Below are 15,461 nucleotides of genomic sequence, written 5' to 3' on the forward strand. Positions count from 1 at the left end.
CCCAGGCCTGTGTCCCCTGTGGTTTGAATTCACAGAGCCCCTTGACCCCCCACCTCCCTGAACCCGCTGACCACCTGCTGGGTTAGAGCCACCGCTGTCTTCACAGGCGTTCTCTGAGCTGCTTGGCTGAGAAGCAATCAGGAGAGAATTGCATTTAGGTAGAAAAATCAGTGCAATGAAGACTTTGGATTTATTAAAACCAAGTTGTCCCGAAGGAATCAGATGTGGGCATCTCTGACCAGAAAGCGTCCTATGCTGCTGGATCTTAGGCCGCCTGAGGGCACGTGGCAGGGCCGGTGGGATGCACTGGGAGCAAAATCAATTAAACAAAAATGCCCAGACCGCCGTGGGATGAGATGTGTGTGTAGATTTCATCCACAGTTAAGTTTCAGATCCAACAGATTATGCGGCCTTTTCCATAATGGGCACTGATGGAGGGACGGGAGCACATCGGTGTAGGCAGGGCTTGGATTCAGGAGGCATGTGAGGGTGGCGTGGAGAAATGGGAGGATCCAGCGGGCACATCCGGTGGGCAGAGGGAGGCCCCGGCCTGGGAACCCCTCTCCTAAGCGCCCTTTGCCTGGCGGCTACGTGACCCTCCCAGGAGGATCAATTTAAGTTGCTTCCTTGTTCACACAGTCTCGGGGAGTCCTGCACGCCTTCTCTGTAGCGCGCGGCACAAACACAGGTGTGTTGGGTTAGGGATAACTTGGGGCTTTCCCTGACCCGGTGCTGGTGGGCTTGAGGTCTGCCTTGCTCACAGCTGCCTCCCTGGTGGGGACCCGGAGAAGACCCATCCAGCCATGCGTCCGTGTCCAAGTCAGCTAGCGGGACTTTGGTCTCCTGGTACCCGGGTGTGGCTAAACTGGAGCCACTTACGAACCAAATCCCAAAGGAGCAGCGTGGGTTGCACATGGTGGGGAAGAGACTCCGTTGCGGAATCCCAGTGGGACCCCGTGGGCCAGAGGCGCTTATGGGTGACCAATATGCATGCTATCGAAGAACACTGAATTTCACAGTGAGGAAACTATTTCCTCCTGCTTTACTCTCTCTGATTTTTCTGATGAAGGCAGGAAGGGCTCAGGGTGGAGCCAGGTGTCTGGAGTTCTCTAATAGCGCGGATAGGCAACGGTAAACTGGATAGTGACGTTGTTTCTACGCTTATGGTCGCAATGTCATTATTTTGGGAAAATTAACTGTAAAATACATACGAAGTGAATTAATGCACAGGTGGCACCTGGAAATGGCAAATCTGAGAAGGTGGCCCTCAGCTCCTGTCTGCAGAGTCATCTCCACTCCATTCTTCCCGTGTGGCTTGAGACGTGACTGATAGGAGGAATCAAGGGCAGGAAAAGTGAGGGGAAGTTGGTACGTGGAGGGCTGGCCACAGCCTCCTGTGTGCATCTTGCTGGGCACAGCCACAGCCTGGGCTCTGAGCTTCCAGCACCTGCACAGAGGGCCTCGAGCTCAGGCCAGACCTCTGCCCTGTTCCGGTGTGTGCCTTGACCAACCTGATGAAGACCATTTCCCAGCTCCCTGGGAAAGTCCATGCTGCCCACACTGGCACGCAGATTCCTGCTGTCCGTAGTGGGAACCCTGTCCACAGTTGTCCATAGAACAAAGTCTACTGTGGGTTTAACCCCAGCCCCTGTCCCCTGACACATCTCAGGACCCCACCCAGCCTCTGAGGGCATCACCTTGCAAGGGTGTCCTTCAAAAAATGAGGCCGGCTTTTTCCCTTTGCGTGGTACATGTAGGGCGGTCTGTTTCAGAGTGAGATGGTGGGGAGAGATTATCTTTTTCTTTCCTTAAACAGCTTTATGAGCTGTAATTCACAGCCCATACAATTCCCCCATTGACACGGTATGATTCCCTGGTTTTCAGAATATTCACAGGTATGCGCGTCCATCACCACAGTCAATCTTGAAACATTGTCATCACCTTGGAAAGAAATCCCATGAGCTGTGGCTTCCCTGCCCCCATTGCAAGCAACCGCGAATCTACTTTCTATCTCTATAAATTTCCATATTTGGAACTTTCATGTGAATGGAATCATTCAGTATATGGACTTTTGTGACTCACTTCTTTCATTTAGTACAATGTGTTCAGGTGAGAAATTCTCTCTCAAGGGGACGGATACAGAATATCTCCGCCGTCGAAGCCGCACAGTGGCCCGTTTGGATCCCACCATTCAGGGGTCCTGGGTGAGTGTGTCTCATCTCTCTGGAGCCTCCAACACAGGAGCATCTGAGGAACGGCGTTCCTAGGGACGCTCTTACACCAGCCCTTGCCTGTCCCAGAAGCATGTGAAGGTGCAGCTAGTGACAGATGTCTCAGCACAGATGACATCACAACAGCCGGTGGTTTGCTCCCAGGAGATGAGCAGTGGGGCGGTGGGCCTTCCCCTCAGCACTGCCCAGGAGGTGCCCAGGGAGGACTGCAGAGCCCGGGGTCACAGGGGCTATCTGGGGGGTGCAGGGCGGAGGAGGGTGCAGAGCAACCCTGAGAAGAAGAGGAGGAGACGGGAAAGGCGCAGCCGAGCCGGGAGAGATTTCATTCCCGGCCAGGTGTCTGTGGAACAGAAACAGCTGCTGCCTCAGCTGAGTCATGGCCCCTTCCCCTCGGAGCACAGACCTTTGCTGTGGTCTCCTCTGGGAGAATTCTAATGCAGAGGTGCCCTGCTGGCTCCCTCCCGGTGGCAGGGGACTCCCGTTCTCAGAGGAGCTGTCCTCTGAAGTCTGCAGGAGGTTGCAGCAAGTGATTCTGCCTCTTGGCCTCGGTTTCCTCTCTGCAAATGGCAACTCGCAGCCGTCTCCCCACACTGTGGGCTGGTGTGAACTGGCTGAAACTACGGATGTGAGTGTGAAGCACTGAGCCCAGCACTACCAATACCTGGGAATAAGACGTCGCTCATGCAGGAGACTGACGGCTCCGTGGAAACAGACACATAAGCAGCCACTTAAGATGCAGGTGGACAATCAGCCCTGAGTGGGCAGAGCAGCCTGGACGGGTGCATAGGGTCAGTCAAGTCTTGGAGAGAGAGGTGGATTTAACTGGTTAACCAGGCCAGAGAACTGGGAGAGTTCTTCTCAGCACTGCCCAGGAGGTGCCCTGGGAGGACTGCAGAGCCCGGGGTCACAGGGGCTATCTGGGGGGCGGGGCGGAGGAGGGTGCAGAGCAACCCTGAGAAGAAGAGTAGGAGACGGGAAAGGTGCAGCCGAGCCAGGAGAGTGCCAGGGGGTGGAAGGGGCACATGCCAAGGTCAGAGGATGCTGAAGCAGCTGTGGGGGCTTCGGAGGCTGAAGGCTGGGCAGCTGGGCATGGGTCAAGGAGGAGCAGAAGGTGGGGCTGGAGCAGGGTGAGCCTCCAGCCCCGCTGTGTGCAAAGCTGAGATTTGGTGTGAACCATGAGTCAAAGCTGGTTCCTGCCCTGCTCCACCTACTAAATGCACAGAGAGCAAGCAGGGCAGGAAAGGCACCCACACCAGGGAGATAAGGCACTCCTGGGCATGGCGCAGTCTGTTCCAGTCTGGCCTCAGGACCCCACTGGCCAAATATTTGTCCAGAGCGAGGGAGTAGGTGAGGGTTCAAGGATTTCCTTTCATCAAGGAAACTCCAGGTGGCTCCCAGTCTCCAGGCGGCAATGCACAGAGGCAATTATTTTGAAAACATTATTGGCACCCTGGAGGCACGGTCTGTGTCCCCTTTGTTTCTGCCAACGGGCCAGACTTCCCCCAGCCCCGTAGCTGCACCCCGTCACTGTCCATCAAAATAGAGACGGTACAGCTAGCTGGGTGATCTCAGACAAAGGTCTCCAGTTGGGTGGCTGCAGAGGGACAGGGGTTGAGTGCTCTGAGTCCCAGGGCCTTGAGTTAGAAGATGGGGGTGGGGCCTCGGCAAACACTATCGTCCTCAGCCCTGACTATACGTTAAGTCACCTGGGCTGCCTTTAGAAAAAACCACCAAAGCCCAGGACTCATGCCCAGCGTCTGATTCCCAGGAAAGAAGCAGAGTGATGGGACAGACGCCCCGCACTCTTGGCCAACGCCTCATGTTGTGTTGCCGTAACATACGGCCGTGGGCGATGCTCTGTAACTCCTGTAAGACAGAAGAGGAAATGGCTCCTGTCTCAGGGCGCTGCCTGCCTTCCAGCGATGCCAGTCGACTGCCCTCGTCCAGGTCCTGCCCCACCTCTCAGTGCAAAATGTCACCATAGCGTTTCCTCTCCTCTCCCCTCCTGTCCTCTCCTCGAGCTTGGGTCCCTGTCTCGCCTGGAACATGAGACTAGCTCGTCCTTGGGTGTCCTCTGAACTCTGAGATGCAGCCTCACTGTCTGAGGATGGGGACCGAGGGGGTGCATGCACGTTTGGAGGCCCCTCCCAACGCTGGTATGACAGAGCTGGAAACCACCCACCTTTAATTCAGGCCAGTTGGGGGTGCTGAGCAGAGTTGAACTTCTCTAAGAACATGGGATAATGTACAAAACGGGACAAAAAAGTTTCCAAAGAGTTCACATCCACGGTCTACCCAACGAAATGATGTTTGTGAAAAAAAATTCTGTCAGGAATTGTCTTCCTGGGAGCTCTCGTGTGAAATCGGAGAAGCTTCTCATGTTTTCTTTCCAAATTAATCCACGGGAAGCAGCCAGGGTGCTGAAGGGGTGGTTAAGGGTATGCACTTTGGAGCCAGGGTTGATGAGTTTGAAGTGAGCTCTGTTGGTAGCTGGGTGACCTGCTGTCCCTGGGCAAGTTATTGAATCTCTCTGTCCCTCATCTGAAAAGTAGTGATAACCGTCATTGTGACTCAGGTTTATCTGCAGGGGGCTGGCACCTGGCTGCCACTAAGCTCTTGCTGTCGCGACGGTCTTTAGATGAAGCAGCCTCTTCTGTAACTATGTGAAAACTCCAAAATCCCAGCAGTCTGAATGTGATCTCAATATGCACAATCATCTGCTCCAAAACTTGTCCAAAGAGAGCCAGAATATTTAAATAACCTCAAGAGAATCAAAAAGGGAAAACCTACGGTCTCCAGAAACCCAAAGTTGAGAAAAATGTGCCTGCCCCGCACAAGGAAGCACAAAGGGCACTAAGATATGAGCCAGCCTTGCCTCCAACAACGGGCCTGGTCATGGAGGACGGGAAGACGCATTCTCTGGCACATTCTTGAGATTCGTCTGGAGTTTCCATTCCCTGGGGCTGAAAGAACTCTTCATCCACAGTCCCCAGTGTTTCTGCTGCAGGGCTGGGTAACCGAGGCAGTGCAGAGGGCTTGCTCAAATTCTCTGGATAGTTTTCTGGGGCTCCATTTCACCCTGTTAGGGCCTCCACAAGCGGAAATTCTTCCAAGGACACATGAAGACGTGAACCAAAGAGGTCTTCCTAGGCAAGGCTTTCCATCTGCACACCTGGGGGTGTGGTCCCCAGAGCCCAACAGCACGGAGCATGTGGTGTGTGCCTTTAAAGGCACGTGTGAACAACAGTTTGTGCCTCGAATTCCTGAGAAGTAAAGGAAACCGGCCACAGAAGAGAGGCTGAGCACCACTGCTGAGCTCCCCTGCCACTTAGGTCATCTCCCCAGGAAGGAAAAGAAGAGATGTCCTCGCCGGACGAGGGAGGCATGTGGATTCATCCCCGTGTGCTGGGAGGACTGCAGGAAGCTCCCAGCCCTTCTGTGTCCTCCCAAGGCCACCACAAGGAGCACCCCCGACTCATGTTGCTGGCAGTCTACTCACTCACTGAATCGTTTTAGCAGCCAAGGCTTATTTCAATGCCAGGAGGACGTTTTGTGCAGGTGATCTGACCAGAAAAACACCTGTGAGGTCCAGGAGAGGCTCAGCAGTCTTTGCCCAGCTCTATGGGATGATTGGTTTAAAGCTAATCATTCCAGGAGCGAGACAGAGGGTAGGAAGCATTTTTCTGTGTGCATGTATGTATGTATGTGTGTGTACATGTATGCTTGTGTATAGGTGCATGTATGTGCCTACATGTATGTGTATGTATGCACGCATGTGTACTTCTCTGTATGTATGTATATGTGTTTGTGTGCAGGTGTGTATGCGTGTATGTGTGTGCACATGTAGGTATGTGTATGGTGCCGCATATGCATGTGTATTTGTATGTGTGCATGTGCCTGTGTATGCTTGTGTATATGTGTGTGCACATGCAGGCATATGAGTGCGTGTGTGTGTGTGTGTGTGTGTGTGTGTGTGTGTCGGTAGAGCCGGGTTAAGGATGAGCTACTGTAGAGCAGGTAAATGGCACAACAGGCTTTGATGCCAGGATGAAGTGAAGAGGGCCCCGTGCACCAGGTGGTGCGAGAATGAATATGCACAGAGCAGGAGCTCAGGGGAAGACCCAAGACCCCTAATGCTGAAGGCTTCCCCAGAGTCCCGCAGCTGTTCCCCTAAGAAGACGCATCTGAGAGGGAGGGCAGGGGACTCTGCTCCAGTTCCGAGAGGCAACGAGCAAACACGGCTTGGCTTCCTTACTTTTGTCAGCCTACCTACCTCCCGGTACGAAGGAACTCAGTCCCAGCAAGTCAGAGAAGTTCCCTCACTCGCTCAGTCACTCATTCAGCCACTCACCCACTCACTCGCTCAGTCACTCACTCAGTCACTCACTCATCCACTCACTCGCCCACTCAGTCACTCATCCACTTAGTCACTCACTCACTCACCCACTCACTCAGTCACTCACTCACCCACTCACTCACCACTCAGTCACTCACTCACTCAGTCACTCACTCACCCACTCAGCCACTCACTCACCCACTCACTCAGTCACTCACTCACTCACCCACTCAGTCAGTCACTCACTCACTCACCCACTCACTCACTCAGTCACTCAGTCACTCACTCACTCACTCACTCACCCACTCACTCACTCAGTCACTCACTCACTCAGTCACTCACTCACCCACTCAGTCACTCACTCACCCACTCACTCAGTCACTCACTCACTCAGTCACTCACTCACTCACTCACCCACTCACTCACTCATCCACCCACTCAGTCACTCACTCACCCACTCACTCAGTCACTCACTCACCCACTCAGTCAGTCACTCATCCACTTAGTCACTCACTCACTCACCCACTCAGTCACTCACTCACTCAGTTACTCACTCAGTCACTCACTCAGTCACTCACCCACTCAGTCATTCACTCACTCAGTCACTCACTCACCCACTCACTCACTCACCTACTCACTCAGTCACTCACCCACTCAGTCACTCAGTCACTGAGTCACTCAGTCACTCACTCACTCACCCACCCACTCAGTCACTCAGTCACTCACCCACTCAGTCATTCACTCACTCACTCATTCACTCAGTCACTCACTCACCCACTCAGTCACTCACTCGCCCACTCAGTCACTCACTCACTCACTCAGTCACTCACTCACTCAGTCACTCAGTCACTCATCCACTCAGTCAGTCACTCACTCTGTCAGTTACTCACTCACTCACTCTGTCAGTTACTCACTCACTCACTCAGTCACTCAGTCAGTCACTCACTCAGTCAGTCACTCACTCACTCACTCAGTCACTCAGTCAGTCATTCAGTCACTCAGTCAGTCAGTCACTCACTCACTCAGTCAGTCAGTCAGTCACTCAGTCAGTCACTCAGTCGCTCAGTCAGTCACTCACTCACTCACTCACCCACCCCGTCACTCAGTGAGTCACTCTGTCACTCACTCACTCACTCAGTCACTCACCCACTCAGTCACTCAGTCAGTCACTCACTCAGTCACTCAGTCACTCACTCACTCAGTCACTCACTCAGTCACTCAGTCACTCACTCTCTTACTCGCTGACTCACTCACTTGGTCATTCACTCACGCATTTAACAGATGCTGGGAGTGGCATGGTCAGCACTGAGGCAGGCTCACCCAGTGAAATGGATCTCATTCGAAGACACACTTTAATGAACGGAGCCCACTTCTCCCTTTCTCTCCTGTCTCATGCAGTCTTGCGACAGTCCCCACTGGAGCAGCTCTGGGTCCACCAAGGGTGGATTCAGGCCCTGGTGAAAGTGTCAGTGTCTGAGCAACGGTGACCAGATACGAAAGCCACACAGGACAGGGACAGAGCCCGGTAGTTGGCACAAGATGCCCATCTGAGCCCATGGGGAGAGATCGGGGGAGAGGTCTGAGATTCTCTGGGTGGTGACCCTCTCCCTGCATCAACTGAAAAGGCAGAGTATTGGGAGTCTGACCCCTGGGGCTGCTACAAAAGAGAACCCTGGGAGCGGGGCTGGGACCTGACTTGGTTTACCTACAGCAGTCACTCTCCCCTCCTGGCTTCTTCCTCCCAGAGGGACCCCTCATGCCATCCTCACCCCCAGCTGGCCTTAGACCGTGCTCCTTATCTAATCTCAAGGCAAGAGCACGACTCAGGGGGTTTGGATCAGTTTGTGAAGAAGAGGATAGAGATTTGGGATTAAAAGCTCTAAGAGCTGCTGCCAGGCGCGGTGGCTCATGCCTGTAATCCCAGCACTTTGGGAGGCCGAGGTGGGCAGATCACGAGGTCAGGAGATCGAGACCATCCTGGCTAACATGGTGAAACCCCGTCTCTACTAAAAATACAAAAAATTAGCTGGGCGTGGTGGCGGGCGCCTATAGTCCCAGCTACTCGGGTGGCTGAGGCAGGAGAATGAACTGAGCCCAGGAGGCGGAGGTTGCAGTGAGCTGAGATCGCACCACTGCACTCCAGCCTGGGCGACACAGCGAGACTCCGTCTCAAAAAAAAAAAAGTCTAAGAGCTGAGTTCAGGGCCATAGTTTATATTAACAAGGCAAGTTGGACTGGGAAGAGCCCCCTGTTCAGGCTTGCAATCTCACCCGCCTTCAGCCCCAGGGAAGCCTTCTCTCCCATAGCACACGCAGCCAGCGGGACCAAGTGACTGCTGACTTCATACCTGCCTCCCTCACGAGCTAGAGGACAGTCGGTCACTAGTTCCTGAATGAATGAAAACTCCACTCAGATCCACAAATCTAGGGGTTTTCTGATAGGCATGTCTTCATTTGAACGGAAAATTCTGCCTACCACGTCTACACCGGTGGCCTTACCCAGCAGGATAAACAGAAACCGAGAGGTTCCATGAAAATACAGGGTAAGCCACCTGGAAAAGGCAAAATCCGTGGAAATGCTAGACCAGACAGGAGTGGCTTAAATGCAAGAAAAACAAAAGGGATTTATGGGAGTCACCAGGTAGGTTAGTAATGTGAACAAACCCACAAAACAGGTGTACAACTGCAAGAGAGAGGCGAGAGGAGGCAGCCTGCCCCGGGTCTGGGAGGGTCCAAGGGAACTGGAACTCCCAGAGTCTCTTGGGGACTGGCGGCCTTTGTCAGTTTCACCCTCTGTCCGCCTTTGAGGTCAAGGACTCATCTTAGATTCATCAATGTTGGGTAGGTGGAGTGGAGACCTGAGCCCTTTCCCTACCGATGCTTGCTGAGAACAAATGTCTCCGAGTTCTTGATCTGGGCCAGGGATGTGGGCAGACTCAGGGTGTAGGCACGAGACAGACAAAAAACAAAGGTCTGCAGGATGTGCTCTGAGTGCCAGGAAAGGGTGCTAGGAGGGTGGGCTTCCCGGTGGAGGTGACGGGTTAGCTCCGGCCTGAAGGGCCACCTCCAACAAAGAAGCATTCCCACTGCCGCCCCCACCCCGATCACACGTGGAGATGAAGGAGGTCTGTGGCTGGTTTTAGAAAGAGTCCTGAGACCCACAAGCTGGGTGGTTCCCTTCCTGCCAGGCCCCTCAATCCAACTCTGCCCACCCGCCAAGCAGCTGGGGCCAGGATGGAGGTTGGGGGAGGTGAGGGCACAGGTTTTTGCCAGAGGCTGCCCCCTCCCTGAACCGATGCCCTTGCATACAGCCGACACACTGACACTGATGACAAATCGCCTTTGAAAGCTTTAATCTGAACCCACTGGTAACTCGTTCCTGTGCCTGCGGGCAGATGTAGCCATGCGTCACTCAGAACCCAAAAAGCTCTCCCTGCCCATCCTGGCACCCGGCTGGCAGGTGATGCAGAGAGGCTTAGAAAGCAGCCTGCTCCCTGGGCAGAAGGCAGGCTGGGGCTGCCACCCTGTCCTCCACCTCCTGGCTGTCCCCATCAAGGTCCCCGCCGAGGACACACTGACCTCTGACCTCAGTTGTTCCTTCCTGGTGAGAGGACAGCCACTGGGAAGGCCCCAGGAAGGTGGTGTCTGTGCAGGACTTGGTGACCCCAGGGAAAAGTCAAGTGTGCCCTCCACAGCCTGGCCCAATCCCAATCCTCCTGCAGCACCTGCCTGAGAATGGAACAGAAGGCACCTACGGCAAAGGTGATGGGGGCGGGCCTTGTGGACCCCGCGGTGGGTACGGGTCGTCCAGTTGGTTTCAGAGCAGATGTTTAAATTATTAGTCAACTAGTAATAACAGCACTTGATAGCTATGGGGCAGTAGCTACGTGAGGCAGGTGCTGCTATGTCCCCATTTTACTGATGCAGAAACTGAGGCACAGTTACCTACCCACGTTCCCACAGCTGCTGGGTGCTGCTCTGATGAGCTGGCTGAGGCTCAGATGCAGGACCCCATGGGTGTGACAGTTACCTCCTGTGTCTAGGGTCAGCTTTGGAAATGGCCATGGATTTTTGTTTTGGTGACAGTTTCTCACTCTGTCACCCACACCAGAGGGCAGAGATGCAATCACAGCTCACTACAGCCTTGATCTCCAGGCTCAAGTGATCCTCCCACCCCAGCCTCCTGAGTAGCTGGGACTATGGGTGCGAGCCACCATGGTTGGCTAATTTTTTATAGTTTTTGTAGAAATGGGGTCTTGCCATGTTGCCCAGGCTGATCTCAAACTCCTGACCTCAAGTGACCCTCTCACCTTGACCTCCCAGAGTGCCGGGATTACAGACGTGTTAACATGGAGGAGGGAGAGTAACCAATTAGTCGTCAGGCCACTCCCAGCCGGCTTTTCCCTCCCCAGCCCGCCACTGAAACAGTGAGTCCCAGTAGCCTCTGTTCCTTCAGAGGAACACAACAGCAAGGTTTGTGTTGAAGACGCACACAGCACAAGATGAAACGCCAAAGGGTCCCGCTCCCTCTTGGGCAGATGCGGGCCTGCAGCTCAGTCTGAAGAAGAGGGAGGGGCCGCCATGCAGACCCCACCCCTCCCCACTCCACTCGTAGGTCAGGGGACCTATGACCTATGTTCTTCCCCATGGCCTTATTCCTGGAGTGCCCACCTCCTGGGCCCCCTCCCTCCAAGTTGGTTCTGGGACTTTCACTTTCTGCCTCCTCCCCCTGCCCTTCCAGCCCCTCCCCTCCCAGCCCACTGCATTCTCACAGGGACTGGAGGCTGTGGCCAGGACCTGCCGGTCAGTGAGGCTGGCTGTGGCTGGTGACAGGCTTTCCTTCGATTTCCTACATATGTTTTTCAGGACCCAGGGCTTGGGTACATTGAAATGATTCGCCCAATACTAGGGTAGAACACTAGCTATGAATGCGGTAGGAGTGGCAGAGAGCCTGGGGAGACGTGCTGCAGACAATCGGAGTGTGGCACATTCATGACCCCAAGAAGGGAAATGACTACGCTGCTCGTGCCCAGCCAGGAGCTCACTGGGAACCAAGCCTTTCACCAGGGGGTCAAAGGCAATCTGGAGCCTTCCAAATCGATGAGAGACCACGAGGGACCTGCGCCATGCTCCACACCCTTGGGAACAATCTGAAAGCTGTGAGAAGGAGCTGGCCACACACCCCAGAACATTCCTCCTTCAAGGACAAGGAGCACTATCCCCCACTGTCCTCACACCCGTCAGCACCAGGAGGGAACACCTGCTGGGGAATCCTATCAGCACCTGTCCCTGAGGTCTGCTGCTCCAAGTCACCGTGTCCAGGGACTGAGACTAGAGGGGCCAGGAGGAAGTCCCAGAGTGGCTTAAGTCAGCCCCCAGCCCCTTCTAGTTCAAGTCTGGCTGGTTCTGTCCTGTGTCAAGGCAGGTCCCAGGTGGTCCAGTCCCTACTCCCAGCCGGTTCTCTGGAGAATGTGTCTGGGCTCAGGGCAAAGCCAAGCCACTACTGAGTCTGTGCAGAGCGAGTCTGCGCTGGTGGCACAATGTGCTCTGCCCCTCGCCTGCCGGTGTGGCGAGTACAGGTACAAAATTCAGCCCTTGTCCCTGGCCGACCTGAGGGTGAGCCCTGCTGGCAGCAGCATCTTGGGGCTTCCTACTCACTTCTGAAAGCACTGGGACAGAACGGGTGCCTTCGCACCAGTCCTGGCATTGCCCCATCCCCGTGAGGTGGGGGAGTGACATATGAAAAGCTAACAGCCAATCTTTTAAAATGTAGCTCAGGTGTGATGACATGTCCGACAGTCCTGTGGATCAGAGCCCCGTCATCGCTCAGCAGTTTCCAGGGAGCAGCTCAGAGTCACTGAGTCCTCACCAAAACTGGCCTCTGGTCCCGAAAAACTGGAAAAGTCACTTCTCCACCAAACCCCTGTGGAACCTCTGTCTGGAACACTTCTCCTCCCTTTAGAGAGGAAGAGAGGAGAAAACAGGGCAGATCAGGCAGTGGCCCTCCCTAAACAGCTACAGAGAGGGGACAGAGCCGGAAGCCAGTGAACACAGTCAGGGAAGGCCAGCTCAGACCCCATCCTGCGCTGGCCAAGCAGGGCCTGCTGCACTCCCTGGTGCCTGCAGGAGACGTTCCTAGCTAGAGCAGCAGGGAACTTGCTCCAGGAAGAGAGGAGGTCCCTGGACTGACTTGCGAGAACCTCAGAGCACCTGACTGCTTGCCCCAGCCTCTCCCTGAGAACTGTTCCCACTATTCTGTTCCCCTTAAAAATATCAAGAGGGTGGCCTGGCTTCCAGACGCCCGCGCCAAGTCTCAGAGAGTCAGTGGAGGGTGTGCAGTGCAATGCGTGTTCTTCAACCTGCCTTGGACCTCGTGACTCAGAACCTGCAGAGTGTGTTTTTGACAAGGAGAACCAGAGGAGGTGAGAGCGTCCCAGTGGTCCTGAGCTGTCCCTTCATTCTGTAGGGGGGGGAGAGAAGGGACCTCAGCCTTGCCCAGGGCTGCCAGGTGGGCAGGGCTGCCTACTCAGGATCCCAGGGTGCCTTCTCGTGCAAGCAAAATCTCGCGTGGCTGTTTAGGTGAATGGAGAAGGCTGGGCATGACCTGCTCACTGCTAGAAGTGCTCGCTGGACCCTGGAGACCCCGTGACCCAGGCAAGCTGCTCCCTGTCTGAAAGTGAGATTTCTGTGATTCTACATCTCTGGTCTCCTAGGAGCTCCCACGCCACCTTCTCAATGCAGCCACAGCTTGGATCACCGGCCCGTGGCCCAGTCCCGGCTCTGTCAGGCTGGCTCTTCCCCAGCCAGGTAGAAATCTAGCGTAGGTCCCTAGACTTCTCTGGTCACTCTTAATAAAAGTCCGGTCGCTTTGGGTCACAGAAAAGGTGTCATTTTAGTCATTACTCTGTCCAGTTCACTGAAACTGTCAAAACTGCAAACTGATTTCAGATGTCTCCCCACCCCAACCCCAACCCGTGATGTGACCGCACTTCTCTTGGTGCTTCTGAGGCACAGAGGAGGAGGGCGTGCCCCTGGAGGGCTGGTGGCATTCCTCAGGCTCTCATTCACAACCCTGCCTCCTTTGTGGCCTGGGGAGGAGAGGCTGAGTAGATGATCTCACAGCCCTCCTCAGCCACTTCCTTCACAAGTCCTGAAAGGGTAGGGGTCTCTCCTGGCACAGGGGTCTCTCTGTGGGAGACCTTGCGTCTGGGGGCCATAGCTGGGACAGAAAGCCTTCCCTGCACGTCTTCTGTTTCCTGAATGGTGGCTCAGTGTCATGAAGCCCCTGGCTTAGAATGGAGAAGGAGGAGACAGAGAGTGGCTCCAAAAGGAAAAGTTCCTCACTGGGTGGGACTTTTGCAGGGGAGCAGACCAGAGGCAAAGCCCTGGGTTTTGTTGGAGGAGGAGAGAACACTGGCCATTTCACCCGTGGCCTATACGGGGCTGCGCTGATGACCCCACCACCTGCAATAGGGGCACAGCCTCTGTGACTTTGGAGGTATTTGGAAAGGCAGTCTCACTTCCTAGTTGGGCCTGCCTTCCTCTTCCTGTGAGGACTCTGCAGATTTCAGAGGTCAGGAGGTCTGGGATAGGGCTGCAGGGCCAAGGAGAGATGGCTATGCCCCACCCTGAGCTGCCACCCTCACTTGCTCCAACGGGCAGTCCCCTCACCATGGAAGTGGTGCTCCACCCTGATCGCCTTGGACATCTGCGCCTCCCAGGCTGTTGGGAGGTCAGGCATGGGAATCTGAACTATGAGTCATCAACAACTCAGTGGACTACAGATTTAAAAAATAATCAAGCATTTCACGCCCATCGGATTAGCAGAAAATTATAAAGTCTGACGCTACCAAGTGATGAGGAACAATGGCGACTTTCATGTGCTGCTGGTGGGGGCCGGGGAAGGTCCAGGTTTAGCCTGAAGCTTAAACAATTGGGGGGACCATCTTTATAAAAGAATACAAAATTAGGCAGAGTCTTGGAAAGGGCTTGAGTAAGGAGGGGTCTTGAACTTAATTAAACATCATCAGCTTCCCAGTAAATCTGCTCCTGGGGAGTGTAAATTGGAATTACTCTTTTGGACGGCAGTGTGGTAACATCTGGGAAAATGACAATGTGCACATCCCCTGTGACCCAACAAGTCACATCCTCCACGTGTTTATGGGAGAAATTTCCAACAGGTAACTACAGAGGCAAATATGAGAATGTTCTTGGCAATGCTGTCTGCAGTAGCTAAAGGCAGCAAATTGGAACTATCCCAAGTGTCTATTAACAGAAGACTGGATAAACAAAGTCAACATGTATAAATCTCAGAACATAATGTTGCCTGGAAAGCATGTTGCAGAAGGATATGTACGGTACGCTGGCATTTTCATAAAGTGTGAAAACGTAAAACAATGCCATGTGTAGGTCATATGTGTGCAGTGAAAGTCTAAACTGTGCTTGGAAGTGAACACCACATTCAGCTTACAGGTGGCCCTGAGGATGGAGGGAGAGAGAGGATAAGATAACAGAAGGATGTCTAGGGGGCTTAGATGCCATCTGAAAGCTTCATTTCCTTAATACCTAAAAGCAAACAAGGCAAAATATTAAGATTTGACAAAGTTGGGCAATAATTATGCAGGTGTCTGTTAAAGTATTATATATATATTCTTCTGTGGCATTTGAAATATTTCTATTTTTGTTTTTTAAACTTGAGCGAAATTCACATATCATCAAACCAATCATTTTAAGTTGACAGTTCAGTGGCATTTAGTGCATTCATAGTATTGTGCACCCACCAACTCAATCTAATTCCAAAGCATTTGCATTACCCCCCAAAAGGAAACCCCATAGCCATTAAACAATTGCTCCCCTCGGTGCCTGGTTAACCACCAGGGTTTGTGTTCTGTCTCT

The 15,461-nt window shown here is 53.7% G+C and overlaps 1 protein-coding gene across 1 annotated transcript in view; it reads right to left on the reverse strand.

Annotated features, from left to right (window-relative positions):
* MAL (mal, T-cell differentiation protein) overlaps window positions 1-14,274 on the reverse strand; it is a 21,771-nt gene extending 7,497 nt beyond the window's left edge. The window contains exons 1-8 of the mRNA XM_011969691.1: window positions 14,238-14,274; window positions 11,612-11,704; window positions 9,876-9,951; window positions 9,442-9,618; window positions 9,043-9,118; window positions 8,838-8,955; window positions 2,141-2,291; window positions 1,238-1,447 (exon numbers count right to left, since the gene is read on the reverse strand). Of these exons, the coding sequence (XP_011825081.1) occupies window positions 1,238-1,447; window positions 2,141-2,291; window positions 8,838-8,955; window positions 9,043-9,118; window positions 9,442-9,618; window positions 9,876-9,951; window positions 11,612-11,704; window positions 14,238-14,274 (938 nt within the window). The remainder of the gene's footprint in view (window positions 1-1,237; window positions 1,448-2,140; window positions 2,292-8,837; window positions 8,956-9,042; window positions 9,119-9,441; window positions 9,619-9,875; window positions 9,952-11,611; window positions 11,705-14,237) is intronic.
* Between the last annotated feature and the right edge of the window lie 1,187 nt (window positions 14,275-15,461).

This window comes from Mandrillus leucophaeus, unplaced genomic scaffold (assembly GCF_000951045.1).
Source record: "Mandrillus leucophaeus isolate KB7577 unplaced genomic scaffold, Mleu.le_1.0 Scaffold9, whole genome shotgun sequence".
Lineage (NCBI taxonomy): Eukaryota > Metazoa > Chordata > Mammalia > Primates > Cercopithecidae > Mandrillus > Mandrillus leucophaeus.